The sequence below is a fragment of the Carcharhinus amblyrhynchos genome, chromosome X, assembly GCF_965287045.1.
Source record: "Carcharhinus amblyrhynchos chromosome X, sCarAmb.v2.hapA, whole genome shotgun sequence".
Classification (NCBI taxonomy): Eukaryota; Metazoa; Chordata; class Chondrichthyes; order Carcharhiniformes; family Carcharhinidae; genus Carcharhinus; species Carcharhinus amblyrhynchos.
This window is the reverse complement of record NC_137359.1, coordinates 7,192,500-7,207,150: the sequence shown is the minus strand read 5'-3', so window position 1 is coordinate 7,207,150 and position 14,651 is coordinate 7,192,500. Positions and strand designations below refer to the sequence as shown.

At 50.3% G+C, this 14,651-nt stretch overlaps 1 protein-coding gene across 2 annotated transcripts in view; it reads left to right on the top strand.

Annotated features, from left to right (window-relative positions):
• The window catches only part of LOC145361856 (diacylglycerol kinase beta-like), a 93,917-nt gene that overhangs the window by 21,252 nt on the left and 58,014 nt on the right, over positions 1-14,651 (top strand). The window contains exons 1-2 of one of the 2 annotated variants that reach the window (XM_080217833.1): positions 12,268-12,410; positions 14,281-14,392. In XM_080217833.1, coding sequence (XP_080073959.1) covers positions 14,326-14,392 — 67 coding nt within the window. In that variant the 5' untranslated portion in view covers positions 12,268-12,410; positions 14,281-14,325. Of the gene's footprint in view, positions 1-12,267; positions 12,411-14,280; positions 14,393-14,651 lie in introns of those variants that run through there. The other variant, XM_080217832.1, reaches the window with a different exon arrangement.

The window sequence follows — 14,651 nt, the reverse complement described above, 5'->3', positions numbered from 1 at the left end:
CCCGATTGTCTGGGTCATTAGCGCACTGCTGCTTGTTACAACAGGCCGAATGCTTATGTCATCAGTATACTGACAGCATTTAAATAGTGTAGCTTTATACAACATCACAATGTATCTCATCGTTTTTCAAATGAGCACGCAGCATGAGAATAATGCAGTTTTTTTTGGATCTAATCAATCTTAAAACTAACATAAATACAGCATTTAGATAAAGTAATGTTTATTAGTGCCACAAATAGACTTACATTAACACAGCAATGAAGTCATTGTGGAAATCCTCTAGTCGCCACACTCCAGTGCCTGTTCGGGGACACTGAGGAGCAGTTTATCATGGCCAATCCACCCAACCTACACATCTTTGGACACTAAGGGACAATTTAGCATGGCCGATCCACCTAACCTGCACATCTTTGGACACTAAGGGGCAATTTAGCATGGCCGATCCACCTAACCCACAGATCTTTGGACTATGGGAGGAAACCTGAGCACCCAGAGGAAACCCAGGCGGACGTGGGGAGATCGTGCAAATTCCACACAATCACTTGTGGCTGGAATTGAACCTGGGTCCCTGGCACTGTGAAGCAGCATGGCTAACCACTGTGCCACCCAGATAGGGAAATCCCAGAACTCAAAATAGATTTCAATACCCACATTAGTCACGATTTTGATGTGATTAATGATTAGCAGATAACAGAAAGATACCTTTGCCGTTTGAGAAGTTAAACTCCCTCCATGACTCACTGCAATGCTTAAATGTTGTGATCGGAAATGTATTGGGCAACAGGCCACCTCGCTGACTCAGTGTAACTTCAGCTAAAGGTATCATTAACAGGCCGGGTTCTCCGATCTCATACATGCCACATGCCGTTGCCAGCGGGAATGGAGAATTTGGAGTTCAGCCAAAACTCCATTCATTGCAGCGGAACTGGAGAATCCCAGCTGCGGGCGAGGTTGGAGAACCCGGCCAGGAACAGCAGAATCAGCAGGCCCCATGTCTACACCTCAAGAATATTGCACCCGGCTGCCCCTCCCTGACTGTCCCTATGTGGCTGTTGACTTGAATATAACGTAAGGGGTGGCATAGTGGGGCACTGCCACTCTCAGCGCCAGGAACCCAGGTTCAATTCCTGGCCTCCGGTCACTGTCTGTGTGGAGTTTGCACATTCTCCCCATGTCTGTGTGGGTTTCCTCCCTGGGTTCCGGTTTCCCCTCCCACAGTCCAAACTTGACTCATAACTGTTTGAGGTACTATTTTACGTACAACACTTTTGATAAAAAAACAAACAAATTCTTGGCCTTTATCTTAACCTGCTAAACCTGTGCATCTTTGGACACTAAGGGGCAATTTAGCATGGCCAATCCACCCTAACCTACACATCTTTGGACACTAAGGGACAATTTAACTTGGCCAATCCACCTAACCTACACATCTTTGGACACTAAGGGACAATTTAACTTGGCCAATCCACCTAACCTACACATCTTTCAGACTGTGGGAGGAAACCGGAGCACCCGGAGGAAACCCACGCAGACGTGGAGAGAATGTGCAGACTCCACGCAGACGGTGACCCAAGCTGGGAATCGAACCCGGGTCCCCGGCGTTGTGAGGCAGCAGTGCTAACCACTGGTCCACCGTGCCACCTTCAGTGGCTGAAGGCAAAATTAAATTTGCGTTTGAATGCTTTTCTTGTCCCTCCCTTTACGTCATGGAGAGAGAGAGAGGGAGAGACGCTCCAACTGGTTTTGTGACTCATTGTCAGAGTACATTTCTGTGGGGGGTGTGAACAGCCCACGCTGCCTAACCTACATTCCCAGGTGTAAGAGGGCAGTTCCATTCTCTGACTGAGTGAGTCACTTTTTCAAAAGTTCATACCAGGCACAACAAAGAGGAAGAACTTGAGCCTGCACTGACAACAATCCCACCCTGGCGTGACCCCCGTAGCAGTGCTAACCACCGTGCCACCCTGAAGGCAGCCTACAAAGTTTTGGCTGTTTGCTAATGGGAAAGGAATCAGCTAATAAGGTCACGTCAACTCGTCCTGATTCTCACAACTGGCAATGTGAGGATAGGCATTCTGGCAACCAGCAGATAAATTTAAAGTTTATTTATTAGTGTCACAAGTAGGCTTACATTAACACTGCAATGAAGTTACTGTGCAAATCCTCCAGTTGCCACACGCCGGCACCTGCTTGGTTACGGCACGGTGGCACAGTGATTGGCATTGCTGCCTCATTGCGCTGGGGACCCGGGTTCGATTCCCACCTTGGGTCACTGTCTTGTGTGGAGTTTGCACATTCTCCCCATGTCTGCATGGGTTTCCTCCGAGTGCTCCGGTTTCCTCCCACAGTCCAAAAGACGTGCTGGTTGGCTGGATTGGCCGTGCTAAATTCTCCCTTGGTGTACCCGAACAGGAGTGTGGCAACTAGGGGATTTGCACAGTAACTTAATTGCAGTGTTAATGTAAGCCTACCTGTGACAATAATAAATAAATAAGCTTTACGCTGAGGGAGAATTTAGCACAGCCAATGCATCTAACCGGCACGTCGTTCGGACTGTGGGAAGGGAACAGGAGCACCCGAAAACTGATATAGACTCAGTGGGCCGAAGGGCCTCTTGTGCACTGCAGCGTCCTATGATTTTTGTGAAACCCAGTGAAACCCCACACGGACATGGGCGACAAGATTTTATAACCTTGCTCGGGCAAAGCTCGTGAAATCCCGCCTGAGCCCAGGGGAGAATTCTGCTCTGCGAGGCGGTAAAATTCAACCCCGACAGAACGTGCAGACTCCGCACAGACCCAAGCTGGGAATCGAACCCGGGTCCCTGGCGCTGTGAGGCAGCAGTGCGAACCCCCAGAGGCAGATGTTGGTAGGGCTCCAAAGAAGTCTTCAGAGTCATACATAGGTCAACTGTAAGTCTTTGTTGTTTCTTAGAAGTAAATACAAATATATAGCAAAAGATGTAAGCTTGAAGCTGAATCCTTGCATGTTAGTCTCTACCTAAGACTCCCCTGACCTTGGGTGTGCTAACATCACTGGATAGCTGTACTGTACTCAGTCATACATCAACCCTGTACGTGCCAGACCCTTATACTACACCCCCCCCCAATTCTCAATCCAGCGTATTTTGTGATGATAGTTTAGCTGAAGTCTTACATTGTTATTTCTATTGTGCAGTTACGCTGTCAAGATAACATTATCACGCCCCATCTCCTATCTTCAAGTTCTTGAATTCAAAGTTACTAGTGGTCTGCGGACCTGGTAGCTTTTTGCTGTTTTATTGGCACGATAATGGGAGGCTCTGTTCACTGCTGCTTTGGATATTGTTTGAGAATCTGGGTACCTTTTCACCCTCTCCTTCCATTCTTTCTTGCTGAAGTGCACTTGGCTGATTCCTTAGAGCCATATAAACCCCACGGTGCCGTAAGAGTGCATTCAGCCCATCTTCTAAAGAGCATCCCACCCAAGCCTTCCCCGCTCCTGCCCTATCCCCGTGATCCTACACATTTACCCCCCAAATCCACCTAACCTGCACATCTTTGGACACTAAGGGACAATTTAGCATGGCCAATCCACCTAACCTACACATCTTTGGACACTAAGGGGCAATTTAGCATGGCCAATCCACCCCTTTAGTGTCCACAGATGTGTAGGTTAGGTGGATTGGCCATGCTAAATGTGTGGGGTTATGGGGAAAGGGTGGAGCAGAGGGCCTGGGTAAGATGCTCTTAGGTCAATGCTGACTCAATGGGCTGACTGGCCTCTTTCTGCACCGTGGGGATTCTGTGGTTCTAAGGGCAGTTAGCACTAAATGTAGGCCAAGCCAGCGACATCCACAGAATAAAGCAGAAACGTTGGGCTGCGCGACATCTCCCTTTCTCATTATGATATGACTTTTGACAAGCTTCAGCCGTACAGAATGGTGCTTGGTCACGTGGGCAGAAATTGGAGGGGAAAGGATGAAAGTGGAGGAGGTCTAGATTGGGTATGGGCCTGAGGAGAAACACTTCAGGGGAAGTTTAGCTGCAATTGTTGGCAAGACCACACCTGGAGTATTGGTCTCCTTATCTGAGGAAGGATGTTCCTTGCTATAGAGGGAGCTCAGCGAAGGTTTACCAGGCTGATTCCTGGGATGGCAGGTCTGTCATATGAGGAGAGATTAAGTCAGTTAGGATTATATTCACTGGAGTTTAGGAGAGTGAGAGGGAATCTCAGAGAAACTTATAAAATTCTAACAGGGTTAGACAGGGTAGATTCAGAAAGAATGTTCCCGATGGTGGGGGAATCCAGAACTAGGGGTCAGAGTTTGAGGATAAGGGGCAAACCTTTTAGGACTGAGGTGAGGGGAAATGTCTTCACCCAGAGGGTGGGGAATGTGTGGAATTCACTCCCACAGAAAGTAGTTGAGGCCAAAATGTTGTGTGATTTTGAGAAGACATTAGATATAGTTTTTAAATTTATTTGAGTGTCACAGGTGGGCTGACATTAACACTGCAATGAAGTTACTGTGAATATCCCCTGGTTGCCACACTCTGGCGCCTGTTTGGGTACACTGAGGGAGAATTTAGCATGGCCAATGCACTGAACCAGCACGTCTTTCAACACGAAGGGGCAATTTAGCATGGCCAATCAACCTAACCTGCACATCTTTGGACTGTGGGAGGAAACTGGAGCACCCGGAGGAAACCCACGCCGACACGGGGGAGAAGGTGCCGACTCCGCATGGACCCGACCTGGGAGTTGAACCTGGCTCCCTGCTGCTGTGAGGCAGCAGTGCTAACCGCTGTGCCAGCCAGCTCTTGTGGCTGAAGGGATCGAGGGATATGGGGGGACGGGGTGGATCAGGATATTGAATTTGATGATCAGCCATGATCATAATGAATGGTGGAGCAGGCTCGAAGGGGCTGAATGGCCTCGTCCTGCTTGTTGTTTGTGTGTGACACAGCTGCTTTGCCCCCACGCTGCTGAGTCTGGCAGTCCTGCTGTGTGGTCCGTGCTTGCCGACGTTCACCGCCTCTGGAAGATTGACTGTTCAACACTCGATGGAGAATCCAGAGAGTAACAAACCTATCCCTCGCCTCGTACAGCCTGGAGACCCAAGCTAATGGCCCAGCCATTTCGGGAGCTAGTCCTGACTTTTGACCGGGTTGACAATGTGCGTCCATACACAATGTAAAACAGCACCCAATCTAGACAGCCTGTTTCAACAACAACTTGCATTTCTATAGCCCCGGGACCAGACTGAAACTTCCCAGGGTGCTCCACATTATTAAGCACCGTCTAACACTGAATCACACAAAGAGATTTTGGGTCAGGAGAACAACAGCTTGGTCAGTGAGGTGGGTTTTAAGGAGTGTCTATAAAGGGGGAAAGTGAGGTCCAGAGAGACGGAGAGGTTTAGGGAGGGAATTCCTGGAGTCCAGGCAGCTGAAGGCACGGCCGCCAGTGATGGAGAATTGAAATTGGGGATGCTCAGGATGGCAGAGCTCAGAGATCTTGGAGGGGTGTAGGGGCTGGAGGAGGTTACAGAGATAGGGAGGGGGTGTAGGGGAGACTGGAGGGGGTTACAGAGATAGGGAGGGGGTGTAGGGGGGCTGGAGGAGGTTACAGAGATAGGGAGGGGGTGTAGGGGGGCTGGAGGAGGTTACAGAGATAGGGAGGGGGTGTAGGGGGGCTGGAGGAAGTTACAGAGATAGGGAGGGGGTGTAGGGGAGGCTGGAGGGGGTTACAGAGATAGGGAGGGGTGTGGGGGGCTGAAGGAGTCAGTGGTCACAGAGGGACAGACCCAAACAGGTAGAGCCCTGAACAATAGGGTTTAAATGACAATCGGCGTGTATTAGAGCGGTTCAGAGAACGTACTTTATTTCCTATGTTTCGCTGTGGGGTAAATTGAGTCAAATCGGCAGAGGGGCAGGGACGAGCGGTCTCGGGGAAGAAATAAGCCTCTTGGCAAGTTGGTGCAGCCGGTTTTAGTCAGGTTTGAGATTTGAAACATTGCTTCATTGCGGGGAGCCAATTTGCATCAAATACACTAAGTAGGTCAGTAAAAAAGATGTGACTTCATAAATCCTGATAGCATCGATGAACCTCAAGCTTTTTAGTGATAAGAGAACAATGATAACTAACAGTTGAGGTCCCGTGTTATCTTTCTGAAACAAGAAAGGTGTGCTTTCAAACAAGAATCTGCTTACCTCGCTCCCCGCCCTGTGTCACTCGACGTTTAGCAACCGCCTCCAACACAATACACGGCTCCCTCAAACGTGACCTTGCCCCTTGCTGACATGCTGCCTGGAACTGTGGTATACCAGGCTGTGTTACCCACACACCCTCAGAACCAGGGAGCCATCAAATCAGCAGATCTGGGCACTGCCTACCAGCTGGAAGGTGGCAACATGTGGCAAAGGGCTGAGGATCTGTGCCCAAACATCACCGAGAGCAGACATCGTGGGCTTGTCAGGCTGAGGATCTGTCACTCACCTGTTACACTCGGTGAAGTGACACGGTTCACACCCCAAGCTGAAATCTGTGATGGACAAGGCAAATCTGAACCCCCTCATCTTCTTCATGGTCTGTGCGGCAGCACAGGTGTGTTATTTCAAATAGGCCATGGCCTGTTTCCCCAAAGCCTCTGCTTCTCAGCACAATTCTCAAAACTCACTTGAGGCAAACTCTCTTCAGAGCTAATTCAGAATAGTTTATTCATGTATTAAAACCTGAGGGATGGTCACAATTCCACACACACACACACACACACACACACACACACACACACACACACACACACACACACACACACACACACACACACACACACACACACACACACACAACCAAGGGATAATTTAGCATGGTCAATCCACCTAACCCGTACATCTTTGGAGAGTGGGAAACCGGAGCACTTGGAGGAAACTCACACAGACACGGGGAGAATGTGCAGACTCCGCACAGACAATGACCCAAGCCAGGAATTGAACCCTGGTCCCTGACGCTGTGAGGCTGCAGTGCTAACCACGGTGCATTGGGACGCAGGATTGATGTGTTTTAAATGTCAACACTAATTCTTGCTTGTCCACATCCAATAGAGATGGCACACAAGGTGATTGACTTGGCTGTGTTCAGTTTAGTCTGGGACTTCCTCAGGATGTGAAGAGTTCAGGGTTCAAACGCAATCTGTTGCTCTAATATTGAGAGAGGTGTACACTGCAAACAGGATTTCAATCTCTCCAGTTTGCTTAGTGATTAAACTCCCCTTTGCTTCCTGGTTATTTGAATGCACCAGTTGCAAAGCTCTTTGCCCGTGTTTACACAGTCCCTTCTCTGTCTCACTTATAGTCAATACATCACCTCTGATGTGTTGTTTTTGAAGGCAAACTTGGCACCCAATTGGCAGACATCAAATAGCGAACGATTGGCTCATCTCTCCTGAGTGGTGGTGACAGAATTGTTACGGAACAGAAGGAGGCCATTCAGCCCGTCATGCCTGTGCTGGTTCCCCAAGCGAGCAAAGCTCCCAGTTCCACTACCTCGCCCTCACCCCTCACCACCTTCCTTTATGGATAACTGCCTCATTCCCTTTGGAATACCTCGATTGAATCTGCCTCCACCACAGTGTCAGGCCCGAACACTCACCCCAATCCAACTCAAATACTTACCCCCCCGACATCATATTAGCTTGTTTTGCGAATGGCTTTGAATCTGTAGCCTCCGTCCTTTCACGGGTAGGAACAGTCTCTCCCTATCTGCTCTGTCCAGCTCCCTCATGATTTTGAACATCTCTACCTTAGCTGCCTTCGCTCCAAGTAGGACATTATGTTCCAGTTGTATAAGTTGTTGGTGAGGCCACACTTGGAGTATTGTGCACAGTTTTGGTCACCCTGTTACAGGAAGGACATAGATAAACTAGAGAGAGTGCAAAGAAGATTGATGAGGATGTTGCCAGGACGAGTGGGCCTGAATTATAAGGAGAGGTTGGCCAGGATAGGACTTTATTCCATAGAATGTAGGAGAATGAGGGATGATCTTATTGGGGTGATAAAATCATGAGGGGCACAGATAGGATGAATGCATACAGGGCCGGATCTTACGGACTCGCTCGAGCAAGGCCAAACATCCAGCCCAAGGTTAACGGGCCTTCCTGTTGTCCGCCCCTCGCCTGCTCTGATTCCTGTGGAGGGGCGGGGTGGTAAAATTCCAGCCATAGTCTCGTTCCCAGGGTAGGGGAATTGAAAACTAAAAGGCTCAGGTTTAAGGTGAGAGGAGAAAGGGGACCTGAGGGGTATCTTCTTCGCGCAGAGGGTGGGGCGTACATGGAATGAGCTATCAGAGAAAGTGGTTGAGGCAGGTACAATAGCAACATTTTAAAAAGCATTGGGGTAAGTACATGGATGGAGAAAGATTAGAGGGATATGGACCACAAGCGGTCCATTGGGACCAGCTGGGTGGGCACCATGGTCAGCATGGACCGGTTGGGCCGTAGGGTCTGTTTCCGTGCTGTATTGCTCCATGATTCTATGGACGGAATTTTCCCATCCCGTCTGCCATGGGAATCGTAGTGGGAGGGTGGGTTGGGGAAGGGGGTGCAGGACAGGACCACGGAAATGTCTGTTGACCTCGGAGGGGGGGGAAATATCTTCCAGTCTTGGGGTGAAAGCGACTGGAAAATCTCACCCTAAGACTCTATGACAGTCCCAACCCCTCCAATCTATCCTCGTACTCATCCTTGATAAGGCGGGCACGGTGGCACAGTGGTTAGCACTGCTGCCTCACAGCGCCAGGGACCTGGGTTCAATTCCTGGCTTGGGTCACTGTCTGTGTGGAGTCTCCACGTTCTCCCTGTGTCTGCGTGGGTTTCCTCTGGGAGCTCCAGTTTCCTCCCACAGTCCAAAGATGTGCATGTTAGGTGGATTGGCCATGCTAAATTGCCCCTTAGTGTCAGGAATACTAGCTAGGATAAATATGAGGTGCTACAGGGATAGTGCCTGGGTGGGATTATGGCTTGGTGCACACTCAATGGCCTCTTTCTGCCCTGTAGGGATTCTGTGAATAACTGAAATTTCTTGACCCTGGAACCATTCTTGTAAACCTCTTCTGTGCTCTCTCCAGTGTGTTTACATCCTTCCTATAGTGTGGCACCTAGAACTGTATGCAATACTCCAGCTGAGGTCTAACTAGTGTCTTGTACAAGTTCAGCATAACCTCCTTGCGCTAGTTCAAGGCTTCCAGGATTTTGCTGTTGATATTCCTAAATGTTGGTGTTGTACTTTGGGAGCTGGTTGCAAGAGGGAATGAGCTATAAGAGGCTGGACAAACTCGGGTTGTTGTCTCTGGATTGGTGGATGCTGAGGGGAGTCTGATCGAAGTCTATAAAATTATGAGAGCTATTGATAGTCAGAATCTTTTTCCCAGAGTTGAAATGTCCCACCATCCCAGGAGTCAGCCTGGTAAATCTTCACTGTACTCCCTCTATAGCAAGGACATCCTTCTTAGAATCATAACAGTGCAGAAGGAGGCCATTCGGCCCATCAAAGCTGCACCTGCCAAAATCGCACCCAGACCCTATTCCCACTAATCTCCTGACACTCGGGTCAAACCAGCATAGCCAATCCACCCTAACCTGCACATCTTTGGACTGTGGGAGGAAGCCAGAGCACCCGGAGGAAACCCACGCAGACACGGGGGCGGGGGGTGGTGATGGGGAACGTGCAAACTCTGCACAGACAGTGACCCGAGGCCAGGAATTGAACCCGGCTCCCTGGCGCTGTGAGGTAGCAGTGCTAACCGCTGCGCCGTTCCTCCGATAAGCAGACCAAACTGCACACGACATTCCAGGTGTAGTCTCACCAACACCCTGTACAATTGCAGCAAAACATCCCTATCATATTCAAATTCTCTCGTAATGAAGGCCAACATATCATTTGCCTGTTTTACTGCCTGCTATATTTGCATGCTTACCTTCAGCGCCTGGTGCACAAGGACACCGAGGTTTTATTGCACACTCCCCTCTCCCAATTTATGGCCATTCAGACGGTAATCTGTCTTCCGATTATTGCTCCCACAGTGGATAACCTCACATTTATCCACATTATACTGCACCTGCCATGCAGATGCCCACACACTCAGCCTGTCCAAATCACACTGAAACATCTCTGTATCCTCCTCACAGCTCACCCTCCCACCAAACTTTACATCATCTGCAAATTTGGAGACACGGGGTGGAATTTTCTCCTTCTGCCTGCCACGGGAACCGTGCAAAGGTCCACTGACCCCGGGTGGGATTTTCCAGCACTGGGACAAACGCCGCTGGAAAATCCCACCCTTCATATAAGAACATAAGATATAGGAGCAGGAGTAGGCCATCTAGCCCTTCGAGCCTGCCCCGCCATTCAATAAGATCATGGCTGATCTGAAGTGGATCAGTTCCACTTTCCCACTTTCTCCCCATAACCCTTAATTCCCTTGTCTATCAGAAACCTATCTACCCGTGACTTAAATATATTTAGCGAGGCAGCCTCCACCACTTCAACGGGCAGAGAATTCCAGAGATTCACCACCCTTTGAGTGAAGAAGTTCCTCCTCAACTCTGATCTAAACTGCACCCCCTTATCTTGAGGCTGTGCCCTCTAGTCCTGCTATCCTTTCTAAGTGGGAAGAATCTATCTACCTCTACCCTATCTATCCCCTTCATTATCTTATATGTCTCTATAAGATCCCCCCTCATCCTTCTAAACTCCAACGAGTACAGACACAATCTATTTAGTCTCTCTTCGTAGTCCAACCCCCTCATCTTCGGTATCAGCCTAGTGAACCTCCTCTGCACTCCCTCCAAGGCCAATATATCTTTGCGTAAGTGTGGCGACCAAAACTGCACACAGTACTCCAGCTGCGGCCTCACCAGTGCCCTGTACAGACCTCCCTACTTTTATATTCTATCCCCCTTGCTATAAAGGCCAACATCCCATTCGTCTTCTTGATCACCTGCTGCACCTGCAGACTGGGTTTTTGTGAGTCATGCACGAGGACCCCCAGGTCCCTCTGCACTGTAGCATGCTGCAGCTTTTCACCCTTTAAATAATAATCCCTCCTACTATTATTTCTACCAAAGTGGATAACCTCACACTTGCTAACATTACACTCCATCTGCCAGGTCCTCGCCCACTCGCTCAGCCTATCCAGATCCCTCTGCAGACTTTCCACACCCTCCACGCAATTTGCTTTACCACTCATCTTCGTGTCATCTGCAAATTTCATCACCCTACACTCAGCCTCCTCCTCCAGATCATCTATATAAATGGTAAATAGCTAAGGACCCAGCACCGATCCCTGCAGCACTCCACTAGTCACCAACCGCCAACCAGAATAGCACCCATTGATACCAACTCTCTGCTTCCTATTAGACAACCAATCCTCTATCCACGCTAACACCTTACCCCCAACTCTGTGCACCCTAACCTTCTGTAGCAACCTTTTATGAGGCACCTTATCAAATATTTACTCATCTAAATCACAAAATGTGTACAGCGAATAGCTGGGGTCCCGGCATCGATTCATGCAATTGGAATTAAAAACTCAGTGGGAGTAAGCATCAGCTTCCACCAGGGAGGGTTCCTGTGGGTGCGCCCTTAAAGGGACATCTGAGTGAACTTCCACACCCCCCATCAACTATCCAGACAGGGAGCTGGAAGGAATCTCTGCTGCCGATGGCTGTGTGCAAGCTCTGCAAAAGGTTGCAGCGACTGCGACAGGAAGTCTGTGGGATGGAGGTGTGATTCGCTATTTTTCTCTCATTTTCCAAGCCGCCAGGTTGTGTACGAAGCAGCAGAGAGAGAGAGAAAGAAAGAGAGACTTTGAGTGTTAGCTGAATCCAGTTTTTGCATCAGCAGTACTGGCTATGACTGGTTAGTTCTGGCAGTACTGATTAGATGCATTGGCTGTACTAAATTCTCCCTCACTGCTCCCGAACAGGATTGTGGCGACTAGGGGATTTCCTCATAACTTCGTTGCAGTGTTAATGTAAGCCTACTTGTGACACTAATCAATAAACTTCACAAATAAGCTGTTACTGCGCAGGGCAGGGTGGATTGCTATGCAAGCCCTCTCTCTCTCTCTCTCTTCCCCCCACAACCCCACCCCCAGCCTTTTCCCACTCTGTCTGAGGACCTTTCTATTCTCAAAGCTGTCACCAGTCTCCCCAGCCTTGCGGTCCGCACTGACTGAGTACGGCTTCTGACTTTTGATCTTGTTGCTGAGGCGATGAAGCGTAGTGTTTTCTGGTGCAGCAAAATCTTATCTCTCAGTCGCAGGAGGCTGCAGTGCAACGGGCCTGATTCCTTGAAGCTTTGCTTCACTTCTCAACAGGCAGTGCCAGTTGCTCCTGCATTGCAGTGAGAGGGTCCCGGGACACAGTCGCTGCGGTAAGACTCTGCTGTCAAAGCTGCGCTAACCAGAGAGGCTACCAATTCCCCCCCCTCTCTCCTCCCCCCCTCCACCCCCACTCCCCCCCCCCTCCACCCCCACTCCCCCCCCCTCCACCCCCACTCCCCCCCAACCCCATCACTTGCCCCCCCACCCCCCTCCCTCCCCATCACTCCCCCATCCCTCCCTATCACCCTCCCCCTCCCTATCACCCCCCTCCCCATCACTCCCCCCTCCCTCCCCCTCCTCCCCCCATCACTCCCCCCTCCCTCCCTATCACCCTCCCCCTCCCCCCCTATCACCCTCCCCCTCCCCATCACCCCCCATCCCCCCTCCTTCCCCGCCCCCCATCCCCCCCCTCCTTCCCCGGCCGGCTGGGAGTGGGCAGTGGCTTGTGAAGCTGTCCCTGTCTGGGCGGTAGAGGGAACTGTGAGGATGTCAGGTCGGTGCCGATTGTATTTCGCTGCTTTGTTTACCTTGTTATCCGTCGGAAACCTCCACGCGCTCGCTCGCTCGCGCGGCTCTGAGGCGCTGCTTCACATCTGCCGCCACCCCACCATCCCGCGCATCACTTCAGACCAGGCTTTACTCCATCGCCTCCTCTCTCTCTCGTTTTCTCTCATTTGTTTTAAACCAGTTTCTCTGAGTTGGTCTTGCAGGGATTTTTGTAAATAAACCTTCCCCCGGCCCCGGACGAAAAGCCCCTGAGATTTCTACTACAGAAGGCCGGTATAGTGAGAGCGCCAGGGACCCGGGTTCGATTCCCGGCTCGGGTCACTGTCTGTGTGGAGTTTGCACATTCTCCTCATGTCTGCGTGGGTTTCCTCCGGGTGCTCCGGTTTCCTCCCACAATCTGAAAGATGTGCTGATTTGGTGGGTTGGTTGTGCTAAACTCTCCCTCAGTGTACCTGAACAGGAGTGTGGCGATTAGGGGATTTTAGGTTGATTGGTCACGCTAAGAAATTGCCCCTTAGTATCCAGGGATGCGTAGATTAGAGGGATTAGTGGGTATAATATGTAGGAATATGGGGGTGGGATTGTGTTTGGTGTAGACTCAAAGGGCCTCTTTCTGCACTGTAGGGTTCTATGTTCACAGTAACTTCATTGCAGTGTTAATGTAAGCTTACTTGTGACACTAATAAACTTCAACATAATGCCCTTTAGGGAATGAAATCTGCCATCCTTATCAGGTTGGACCTATTCCAGAGCCAAAGCGATGTGGTTAATTCTCAATTGTCCTCTAAGGGCAACTAGGGAAGGGCAATAAATGCTGGCCAGGCAGCAACACCCATATCCCAGGGATGAATAAAGAAAGAGTGACTCTGGACATAGAATCCCTGTTAAAAAGAAGGCCGTTCGGCCCATCGAGTTTGCATCGACCACAACCCACCCAGACCCTATTCCCATAACCCCACATGTTTACCCTGCTAATCCCCTGACATTAAGGGGCAATTTAGCACAGCCAAACATCCTAACCCGCACATCTTTGGAGTGTGGGAGGAAACCCACGCAGACATAGGGAGAACATGCAGACTCCACACAGACAGTGACCCGAGGCCGGAATCGAACCCTGGAGCAGTGAGGCAGCAGTGCTAACCCACTGTGTTACTGTAATGGCCAGGCTGGGGAAGAAATCATTGGGGGTGGGGTGGTGGGGGGAGGCAGGGTAGGGAAAATGGTGTGTAAATGCAAAGATGTAGGGGAGAGAGGGAATGGGGAAAGGAAAAGGATTAAAAAGAGAGAGTGGAGTGAAAAAGGAAGTGAGTGCCGAACAGACTGAAAGCTGTGACAATGCAGTGGAGATTGGAGTCTAACTGCTGACTGTACACATTTCACCCGAACTCTCTCTCTCCCTCTGTGTTTGTGTAGGAGCTCCGTATTCACTTTGATTCCGCGAGGAAGCAGCCGAGAGAAATGGATGAGAAAGTCTGGTCGACCCTGAGCCCCGACGAGTTTGCCCAGCTCCACAAGTACATCGAGTGTAAGTGTGGCCCCCAGGATTCTGGATGGCGAGGGTGCCAGGCCCTCTCGGGTCAGAGCCTGTGCCCACCTTCCCCTGCGACATTCCCCGTGCCTCGCATTCCAATCAAATCTTCTGAATTCAAATGCTGCCACCCAGCACGAGCCTGTGTGAAGAGGGAGGGGAGAGGTTCAGGGTGATGGCACCATCCCTCACCCTCTGCTGCCAGGGCACAGCAGAGGGCGGTAGCCTTGCCGCTGCCTGCAGCACTTTGGCAGCC